General features: G+C 47.0%; 1 protein-coding gene across 3 annotated transcripts; it reads left to right on the top strand.

Moving 5' to 3' along the window:
• The first annotated feature begins 1,300 nt into the window (after positions 1 to 1,300).
• On the top strand, positions 1,301 to 10,408 carry LOC119145124 (angiotensin II receptor associated protein). 3 transcript variants are annotated; one of them, XM_037381251.1, is made up of 5 exons: positions 1,301 to 1,372; positions 6,169 to 6,203; positions 6,431 to 6,542; positions 7,156 to 7,354; positions 9,516 to 10,408. In XM_037381251.1, exons 1-5 carry the CDS (start codon positions 1,346 to 1,348, stop codon positions 9,620 to 9,622), a joined length of 480 nt encoding a protein of 159 aa, XP_037237148.1. In that variant the 5' UTR covers positions 1,301 to 1,345; the 3' UTR covers positions 9,623 to 10,408. The 3 variants fall into 3 exon arrangements, with proteins under 3 accessions (XP_037237148.1, XP_037237149.1, XP_037237150.1); XM_037381252.1 differs by lacking the exon at positions 1,301 to 1,372 and having other exon boundaries at positions 1,526 to 6,232; XM_037381253.1 differs by lacking the exons at positions 1,301 to 1,372; positions 6,169 to 6,203 and adding an exon at positions 6,241 to 6,335.
• The last annotated feature ends 244 nt before the right edge of the window (positions 10,409 to 10,652 follow it).

The following is a 10,652-nucleotide window of genomic DNA, read 5'->3' as shown; positions in this document are numbered from 1 at the left end:
TACTGCTGTTCTGAACTATGCAACCCAGTCAGTTTTGTTCTACAGCTTCCTCTGTTTAGCATTTTCTAGGTTGTTGCATTTGGACATTTAATACTTTGCCTTGGGAGATTTTCAAGCGTGCTGCATACTAGCAGTCAATAGCACTCAGGGTGCAGTGAAGGACAGGCTAGCAAGGACTACATTTGTGGCTTGTCTGAGAATGTCTTGAGTGTTGGTTCAACACTGCGCAATTTTCATGCATAACCTTGCACTGCTTGAACTGGAAATGAGATTGAAGGATGACTCATACATTTCCACATTCAGCTTCTGCAATGAACTTCTGATTCCTTGCTCATTCCTTAGAGGTCCCATCTTTTCGGTAAGAATAAATGATGTCAAGAAAGCAACTGACCCAGTAAAACACTGTAGTCTCACACTGCAGACAAGTAGAGGATACATTGGGCAAGCAAGGGAGGGTTTGTCAGGTGTCATCCTGACTTCTTGATTTTGTTAGTTAATTTGCCGTACTTGGGGAGAAGACTGCTATCGTCAACTGGGCAGGAAATGATAAGTTACAGCAGCACTGTGCGGGGTCAGGTTGATCACTTATCAACTTCCCTAGCTTGAAAATGGGACAAGCTTTCTTTCAGAATGAGAAATGAAGAACTCATGATTTGTACCAGGCTTTTAAGCAAAAAGTTCAGTCATCTAGCTGTAGGGAAAAATCTAGGGCCAAAGGAAGCAACCAAGTACTTGCCAGCCATTCTAGCTACATGGCTGGAGACTCCAGTGCTCAGCCCCAACGACTGACCTCAGCTTGGCTTGGTTATGGCATGACACAGCTGAGCACAGCAAACACCTTGCTTTTTACCGAGAGTCTCTTTGTCACTCCTCGCATTTTTGTCACTGGTGTGTCCACAAAAGCGCTCTCTTCCCCCACCAAAGCCGCTAAGTCCTGTACACGCATTAGCCCTCCCGGACACCGAGTGCAGCCACAGGGTAACTCAGCCCTTCCCTCAGCTGCACGATGGGTGTGAGCAGCTGGGAGAAACGTTCGGCTGCACGTTTGGAGGCAGCAGCCTGCTCCAGACACACCGTTCCCCTCGTGGGGCCCGTCCGTGTCGGCAACGGGCGCGGTGCGACGCACGGCGGCCCTGGGGCTCCCAGCCCAAGCGGCCCCGAGCTCCGGCCGCCTGCCCCGCCGCGCCCCCGCTGCCGCGGCCCTGGGCACGGGCCGGGGCAGGGACCCCGCCGCCCACCTCCCTGCCGGCGCGGGGCCGGGCGGTGCCCCGGCTCCTCCCTCCCCTGGGCGGCCCGTGGCGGCGGCGGGGCCCGGCCCGGCCCCACGTGAGGCGGCCCCGCCGCCATGGAGCTGCCCGCCGTCAGCCTGAAGGTAGGGGCCGCGGGGCCGGGCCGCTCCCGCCTTCCCCCGGCCAGGAGGGGCCACCGGCTGCCCCGCGGCCGCCCGCCTGCTCGGGCTCGGAGGCGGCAGCCGCCGGCGGCGGGGCCGGGGCTCGGCCGGCGGCCCGCGGGGGCGGCAGCCCTCCTCCCCGGCCTGGCCTGGCCTCCCGTGCCGGCGGGGCCAAGCCGTGTTCATCGCAGGGACGAACGGTGCCAAAGCTCCTGGTCCCCCGGGCGGGCGGGCGGCGGCTCCCGGCGCTCGCTTACCGCAGGGTCGTGGCTGGGGCGGCCGGAGGCTGGGCTGGGGGCCCCGGGGCTCCTCGCTCAGCCGGCCCGAGCGGGCCCGGGCAGGCACGGGGTGAGCCCCGAGCGGGCAGGGCTGGGCTTCTCGGGACGGGTGTCCCAGGAAGGCGGTCGCGCTTACCGTGGGGTTATCGCCTACACACCGAAACTGCCCCGGTCGGGGGCGGGGGGGGGCGAGCGGCATTTGAGGGACACCGGAAAATTTTCGTGAGCGTCTGGTAACCAGAGAAATGGCAAATAAGGGACTTAGCATAACACAGTTATGTTATGCTTTTCACTTTGGGAAGGAGCATATCCTTGCAGACAAGCTGGAGGACATTAAAATAACTTTTTTGCTTTTGATATTTGGTATTAAAGACTTAGCTGATACAGACAGGTGAAATTTTCCTCTTTTATTTTTCTCCTATTATATTCTCAGAACTCTGAGCTTTCTAGATAGGGGTGCCTTTTTCCAGCTTTGCTATGCTGCGTATCTTGCTTGGTGCGGCAAGTGTTAGGCGCTTTCTTTGATTAAAACTTTGCCTGGAGAATGAGAGCATCACTGATCACCTCAGTTTTCTTCTGCTGTTGATTCATAAAGCTGTGAGCAGTGGCCTTGGAGCAGGCTGCCTACAGGTTGGGTGGGAGGATACTATCATCTTGGCTACTTTTACGAATTCAGCTTTGCACAGGCAGGCTTTCATGTGGCTGTGCTAAATAAAAGCTTGGCCTTCATGTAATCATGACTTGCCCCTCTTGCTAGTTCACCAAGAAAAGCAACTTCCCTTGTCAGAGACAAGTAAGCAAATGGGTTTTTCAAGGCCTGGCATGTGGATTATATCGTATTCTGGAAACTAGCTGATACTTAGTTCTGATGAGCTTGAACTACTGTGTTATTCCCAGGCCACTAGGAAGATAAAAAGATCTTGCCATCTGCTTTGTTTTTTATCTTGGTTTGATTTTTCTTTTGTTCCCTTGTGCTAAAACAGTAGTGAAAAATGACATTTAATTAAAAAGTTTACTAACATGAAATACATGTTCTGCCACGGGAGATGGAGATAGGGGAGCTGAAAAACACAGGCTTCTTGAACAAATGAGTCACTGTGACAACACAACCAAAATACTGCCTTTCTTCTCTGGTTCCAGACAACCATTCCCAAATCTTTTACTAGATGAGAGTGAGTTTGTCCTGGGCAAACTGTTTTCAGGATTTAGAAATGCCCTGTTGTCGAGTCTGCTGGTACTGCTGTGGGGCTGAAGAGCTGGGGAATGGGTAGTTAATAATTGTACCTGCATCTTTGTACTGTTCCCGAGTTAGGGCCTGCTTCCCTGAAGCCTATTGCAAAGGTGAGAAAGATTCTTATTCAGAAGGGGACTGGAAGTAACGCACAGTACTGCTATTCATTGGCGTGATCTGTTTACAGTTTCTGTGAGATTAGAAAGATGAGCCTCGTGATAGAAGTAGCTCCAAGAAAACTGCATGACTGAGCTGTATTTGTGCCAGAACATAGCAATGTCTTAGCCTTGAGGTCTCTCTTTAAGCTACTTGCAGAGCTATAAAATTAATGTAGCAGGCTTTGCCCTAGAGCGGATGAGGAACATGCTCATGAAACAGCATTTACTGGCTCAGCTCTAATAGTAATGCTCAGCAAAGCATGTGGGAAGCATCATAGCCATATTTTTACAGCGAATGCTTGACACCTATGATTATTGTAATAACTATGCAGAGCCTCGATATACAGAGTTTGAGTTTGATCAAGCCTGGACGCAATGCCCTACAATCCACCTGCCTGAAAATGTACATTTTGTGCTTGGGCACTTTTAAATGCTAGGTCATAGAATCATAGAATAATTCAGACTAAAAGAGACCTCTGTATGTCATCTAGCCCAACCTCCTGCTCAAAGCAAAGCTGACTTCAAAGTTAGATCAAATAGCTCAACTCAAAATTCAGCTGACTTAAAAATTTGTGAGGATAGAGCCATGACAACCCCACTGGATAGCTTGTTCCACTGCCTAACCACTCTCATTATCACTCTGTTACAATAATAAGGAGCATCCTTACAGGTAGCTCACTCACAGGTGACTACTCACATCTGTATTTCAGGTAGTATATCCTCAGGTGAATATGTCACTCACAGAGTAGATGAACTTGCTCTCTCTCAAAAAAAAAAAAAAAAGTAAGTAAAATAAGAAGTTAGATACTATAAGAAAATAATTGTAATTTGGAACCAGCTAATTTTTAACTTGGTCAAAATTCAACCTTGTGCTAGGTTCTGTTTTGAAGTGTGTTTAAAGGAGTGAGTTCCTATTCCAAAGCATTTCCCACCTGACTAGAGAAAGGCACTTTTTATGCTTGGCAATTAGTTCCATCACATGCTGGGATTTGCAGAGGAGCTAGGAATTCCCCTTAGGTCTCTGCAGTTTCCAATGGGATGCTTTTAATCACATGGTCATCCTTTTGCCCCGAAGGGATGGGGACAAAGGTCCCACCTTTCTTATTTTCTGCTCTCAGCACTAGCTCAAGTCCTAGGAGTATTGCACTAGTGACCAGGAAGGGAACACACCTTGTTTTTATTTCAGCGGTCCCGCATACTGTCAGCCCTAGTTTACCTGACTTTATGCCGATGGCTGAGCAGTTTTCTTAATTTAATAAATGCAATATTGATCTAGACAGCTTTAAAAAAAAAAAAAACAAGTTACCCTGCCTAATTATGTTAACTGGTGAGCCTTGAGGGGTCTTGTGGGTATGTAGCATGCAATTAAATACTACCTAATTAAGAATTTCCCTGATGTTGTCCTGGTCTCTTGAGTAAATGCTATTTGCATGTCTCCATTCTTATCCAAGAACATCTTGTATTTTACTGATTAGCAGTTTCTGCCTGGTCTCTGTGGTACAGTTTGGGAGAAGGGAAAGCAGGGGGTGGGGGTGAAGCATTTTGTAGGCTTTCATGAACAATTAAAAAAAATCATTAATAAAAATCTGTTTAAACCATGTTTGAAGTTACAGCAAAGTCTAGGCTACTCAGTGAATGCTCAGCAGATGCACTAGGGTACTGCAGTGAAGCAAGAGCTCTGTCTTATCATGAGACATCTACATTGTGGTATCTTGGCAGAGCAGTATGAGACACTGCTCACACTCCTAGTATGAGCAGATGTGTCACTCCTGTTGATTTCCTGGCTGTGCTTCACTCATGTCACAACTTCATAGAGGAACTAGTTTTGTATTAAATTACAGCATGGATAGATGTTTCAAGTCAATGAATACAGCAGGATGTCAGTAGATCTTAATTATTTAAATTTTTTTAGTGTCTTAATGCTCCTATCTGCATACAGCTTTCCTGTGTCCACTAAGTAATTTAGCATTTTGCTAGTCACTCTTCCCACCCACCCTTTTTTTTTTGGGGGGGGGGGGGTGGGGAGCAGGACAGAGTATGTGGCAGGAGTGCTTCAGGGGAATTTTGGTGGTGTGTAGTCATAGCTTCCTGTGGATCCTCTGATATGTCCAGGCTTCAGCCTTTCTTTTATGAGGCTGCTAGTAGAGCCTGTCTTCCATGTTGTTCTCTTCACAAATGTTTAAAAAGTGAATGAGTGATCTCCCTTTGTTGTGATTGGCCAGAAGGCTCAAAAACAAGTGAGTGCATGGATATAGGTACAGAAAAAGACTGAAGTTGTATATTCTGTTCCTATTTGCTGTCTTAACAAACATGTAGAGTATGTCTCCATGGTTACAGAAATGTCAGGTGCTGGTGAAGAGAATCTTTGTGTCACTCATTACAGTAAGATGCTTCCTTCTTGCTTTGTGTCCCCTTGAGCACAAGGATCATAACCATTAAGAACATTTGCAAAGTACGGAATCTGTGACAGCATTATTTTATTGCTACTTAGGGCACTGCCAGCATTTGGGCCCTGGTGGCTTCACTGGGAGTGAAAAGAGCTGTGTACTATGGCAGGATTGGGTTCTCAGATTCCTAGAAGATGCCTCCACGTCTGTTAATATTGCAGTGAGGTTGAACCACTGCTCTGAACAGACTGGAAGGAGGTAAAAGGAGGATTTACTGAGGACTGGAGTGAAATTTCTGGGAGCTGCAGGCATGACTTTCCATGGACGACTTGGTGATGGGATGGCAGATTGGTCATGTATAAACTGTGCTAGCATAGTGTGAATCAGATTGCTCGGCTTTCTGTACAAACTCTTCTGGAGTTCCAAAATCAATAACCCATTTAGAAAAGACTAAGTGGGCCCTGAATCAACTGTCAACAGAGATGACAACAACAATGAATGACTACAGTGTAGCACCACAGGAAATACTCAGCAACAGAAGCAAAGAAAAATGGTTTTGTGTCTTCACTGTCCCAGTTGCTATGCCAGCTTTCTGCACTGGTTCATGGGTCCAGGGTACTCTTCCAACCGTCCCTCTGAAACAAGATGGTGCATTTCACATTGATCCTTCCAGAGTTCTCCCAACTTGCTGACCTGTCTTCCTCTCTGTTTTTTTTTTTCATAGGCCATCATTCTGGTACACTGGCTGCTCACAGTGTGGTGAGTGATTGGTGACTGGCCTGGCCTGGGTGAGAAAAGGGTATTCTTTGATACGAGGAAATGGGATGTTCTCAGGGAATCAGCACTCCCTGTTTGTGCCTGTCTGTGTGCAAGAAGACCCTAAATCTAAGAGTGAGATGTTTGTATGGGAACAGTGATGAATGCAAACAAACTGTTGCAGGCTTACTGTGAATGTGGGCTGGATATTTTTTTGTCTTGTTTGGCAGGGGATGCATGAATTACATGTTTCCAGCCTCCTATGCCTGGGGAAATTTCAGTGTCCTTGCGGTGGGGATCTGGGCCATTGTGCAGCGAGATTCCCTTGATGCCATCGTGATGGTGAGTGTGAGAGTATTTGCCTCCACCAGGCTGCTCAGGGAGAGGGTGGAGAGCAGAGACAGCTCCCTTGACTCAGTGATGATTTTCAGCTGTTCCCAATAAACAGTGAGCAAGTTGTATTCCCTGTTTGCATTGTTTTGTGTTTTTTTCTTTTTTTTTAAGAGAGCATATAAATCTATAGGCATTGTAAACCATGGTGAGAAGCTTTCGCTATCACTTATTTTCATTCTCAGAGGTGAGGCATGCTTGATTCTTACTTTTTTTTGACCTGCTGTTGTGACTTGTAATTCCAGAAGAGGACTCAGAGCATTTAATATGCTTGAGTTGGAGGGGCTTTATAAAACCCTTCTCTGAACATTAAAGAGATTGGCAAGCAAAAATAAACAATCCTGGAGTGTATCACAAGGTGTCTGACAGATGTGAAGAAAATGCATGAAATACAGGATCATTTGTCTAGGAATCTGTCTACCTGGGGCAGTGTCGGGGGTTAGCAATGTTTGATACTGGGGCAGAGGCATGATTGTGTGAACACAAATCTCTCAGGAAATTGACTATGTAACTGTTACTCCTAGTGGTTAGTCGGTACTCAGTCGATGTCCTGTTCTGTTTCCAGTTCCTGACTGGCCTGCTGCTCACGGTCCTCACAGACATCATTCACATCTCTGTCTTCTACCCTCCAAACAACCATCTCACTGATGCGAAGCGTTTCAGTATAGGCATGGCCATCTTCAGCCTCCTCCTCAAACCTGTGTCCTGCTGTTTGGTGTATCGAATGTATCGGGAGCGTGGAGGAGAGTACACCTTTAACATAGGTAGGATGCTTGCTCCCACGTCAGCGTGGGCCACCTGCTCTGGTGTTGGGGAGACCACCTTGCACTTTGGACCCTTCAGCCTAAGCTCTGCGCATCTGGGTTCTGCCTCCCTTTCCAGTGAGGGTGCTGCTTTCTCTCTTGCTTATGTCTTTTCTCCCATTTTGTGGTTCTGGTGTGTCTTAGGCCTTAAACTTATGTTCTTCCTCTCTTCCCTTGCAGACCTGGAGTCCTTGTCTGACAGCCATTTTGCCCACAATGGTATTGTGAGAGAGACTGCAGACTCTCTTAGTATAACTGAGAGGCTTTTCCTCTCTTCCTCCTCCTGCGTTTGTGTGTGCTTGTTGGAAGCCTTTGGGTATCCTTCTCTCTCTGCCAACCCTTTCTTCTCCTTCTAGGGGGAGGTGGGCAGCATCCCCACTAGCTAGATTATGCAGGAGAGGGAAAGAAGCTGGATTTCTAACTCCATGCTTTCTGTGGGCCTCCCATGTCCTAGCTACCTTGATTGCTTTGAACATCCATTTCCTTACCCGGAAAATGGGACTGATGTTTACCTCATGGGACTTTGCCTAGAGGCGCTCATTTTTGTTCTGGTTGTGGTAGGCTTGCTGGAGAGAAGGGGCCGTGGCTGGATCTTCAGGGTCTTAGTCACTTTTGCCAAGCATGCCTGGTGCTAGTTCATGCTGGAGAAGCTGCCAGGGACTGTTTGCTGTGTGTGAGTTCACGCTGGCAAACCCACCAGCCTGGCACAGTTATCTTCTTGCCTTCCTAAGAAGGCTGTGAAGGGTAATGGATGGTATAACTGCATTACAGTGTTTAAAAGCTGTCACTTGCACTGCTTGGATGCTAGCAAAGAAGATAACGCTTCCTGTGAAAAAAGGCAGATACCTGAAGAGGAGGAGAGGCTGAGAGGCCATGGAAGGAAACCATGGCTTGGGCTGCTATGTGCTGTGTGCATCTCTGCTAGTGGAATGTGCATGTCTTCTCCATCAGTGCTTGTGCAAATGCCTGACAGATCAGTCTTAACTGGGTCAGGATGTCTGTGAGTTAAATGCAGTGCCTTGCCATAGTTGTGCCAATTTTTATTAGCTGCTCACTGTGCTTGTAAGTGGAATTTGACATTTGTATCCCATGGAAAGTGTAGGTATCGTTGTGGAGTTCATCCCCTTGCTTGGAGTTTGGGAGCACTCCCTTTCAACCACACTATCCCAACACAGGCATGATACTGTCTGAGAGTGTCCTCTTAGGCACAGGTTGGAATTCAGACACTTTGTAGTTGCATATCCTCTCCTGAACTGTCTTTCTCACAAGATTTTCAGTACAAACTGTGCTGCCGTTGTGTTGAATGTGGTTGACAAATTTCCTTGCTCATTTTTCTGCCCTGGCATTATCCTTCTGAACCTAAATGTTGCATTTTTCCTAGTCTTCTCTGTCTCATTTTCTTTCCCCATAAAACGCCTTTTTGGTAGCATCTTTGCTGCTTGGACCAAGCCTCTCATATGATTTGGTGCCCACCTTTGATTCAGATTGCTTTCTAGCCATGGCAGACGCCTGGCCTGTAGATGCAGAGGTGTCCATGCACATTCCCTGCCTGTCTCTTCTTTCCCTGATCATCCCCTGGACAGTAACACAGTTTAGTACCAGTCTTGTACCACAGGCAAATTGTTCAATTGGGAGCACTGCTGGATTCAAATCAAGTGCCGTGGTGTGGCACACTTGAGGCATAGCTGCGTTGTTGGGAAGAGTGGTTCATGGATGAATCATGCTCTTGCACCTATGCTGTCAGCTAGCCATGGTTTTGTCTGTTCATTTTTCCACTACATCTCATAAATTTGATCTTGCTGAAATATGCTAAATATGCTATTACAGGAGCCTGTTATGCTGCTATGTAGTATTGTGGGTCTTGCTCTCACACAGCCATGTGGCTACTAAGAGAGCAGTTCTCAGGGAATGAAGAGGCATGTTCAAATGCATCTGTTATTTTGCCTTTGTTGGAAGGGTGAGTTTTCTTACCTCCTGCCTGTGTAGTGAGGATCACAAAACACAGGTACTGGAGAGCTGGTAGAGCAGCTAATGTGGTATGGTCGGAGCTGTTGTTTCTTTTAGAGGATTCAGTTCTTGCGCTTTTGTTTTTTCCCCAATCTTCTTTTCCGTCTCCATTCAGGTGTCACCTGTGCAGGCCAGGATCGCAGCACCTATGAGCCAATTGATCAGCAGGATGCCCCTCCACAGTGGCCTGACTCAAGCAAGACAGCTCAGCAGCCGTACTGAGGCCCCCTCTGCAACAGGGAATGGATGCTTCCCTTGCCCAGTCTAGCCTTCTGCTCTTCCCATGTCTGTTCTACGGAGCAAGACCTGCTACAGAGCAAACAGGAGAGGATCTGACTTTTCATTTCTTTTGCCTCCCTGAAGGATAGGCAGATGGGTTGCTGCAGTAAGTTCAGAAGATCTCAAGAGATGTTATGTTAAACACTGTGACTCTGTAATCCCCGCACTCTCCTCCCTCCCGCTCTGTATACGTGAGTGGATGCACCTTCTGCAGTCTTCCAAGCCTTGTGTCATGCATCCTCTCTATTGCAAAGAAACCACTCAAAATATTCCCAGACAAGCTATCTTTGAAAGGCTTATGGACTGCCCTTAAACAATGGTTTAGCCTGCTTTTATGCAGATATATTTCCAGGAAACATCTGGGAGTTCCTGTGTGCTGTTTTTGATGGTGTTATTTAACTAAGATTTATGACTGTAGCTCTCTATGCTAGCTGTAGTGGTTTGCACAAAGCTGGGGTTGGTATAAAGATGCTCTTACTGGGCCAGGGAGCTGCTTGTGCTCCCAGTATCTAGTCTTGGGTTTTATTCACTGATGTTTTTATGCAAGTTGAATGTCCTTCGGGACACTTAAAATGGCTGAGGGATGTAGGTTATAGATATCCTGTGCCTTGAAATGTCCTTTTGCCTTCAGCTGAAACGTTCTTAACTATCTTAACAGAACTTGAAATACTACATTTTTCTAAGAAAAAAATATAAAAGGAACACAGTTTTTCTGTGTTAGAAAAACTTCTACTGGTCACCTGTCTTATTTGAAAATGTAGGTATTCCTGAGGGTTTGGGACTGGCAGGCAGTCTGGGAGAGTTGTTATGGGGGAAGGTCTACATCTAAGCTTTACTCAGACAAGTAGAGCATGCTGCTTGTAAATATGTGGGTGGGAAGGTGAGCTAGTAAAACGAAGATTGAGGAAAGGAAAAGATGGGTTTATTTACACCGCAGTGGTGATCTCCATGAGGCGTGACAAACTATAAAGTC

The sequence above is a fragment of the Falco rusticolus genome, chromosome 3 (genome assembly GCF_015220075.1).
Source record: "Falco rusticolus isolate bFalRus1 chromosome 3, bFalRus1.pri, whole genome shotgun sequence".
NCBI classification, from domain to species: domain Eukaryota; kingdom Metazoa; phylum Chordata; class Aves; order Falconiformes; family Falconidae; genus Falco; species Falco rusticolus.
Note: the sequence above shows the minus strand (reverse complement) of the source record. Positions and strands in the feature narration are given on the sequence as shown.

What these genes read in the sequence shown, in the direction of transcription:
- LOC119145124 (XM_037381251.1), top strand. Translation starts at nt 1,346, where the DNA reads ATGGAGCTGCCCGCCGTCAGCCTGAAG. An exon ending in TGCCCGCCGTCAGCCTGAAG is followed by an intron (nt 1,373 to 6,168) that starts GTAGGGGCCGCG and finishes TTTTTTTCATAG; the next exon opens with GCCATCATTCTGGTACACTG. An exon ending in CCCTTGATGCCATCGTGATG is followed by an intron (nt 6,543 to 7,155) that starts GTGAGTGTGAGA and finishes TTCTGTTTCCAG; the next exon opens with TTCCTGACTGGCCTGCTGCT.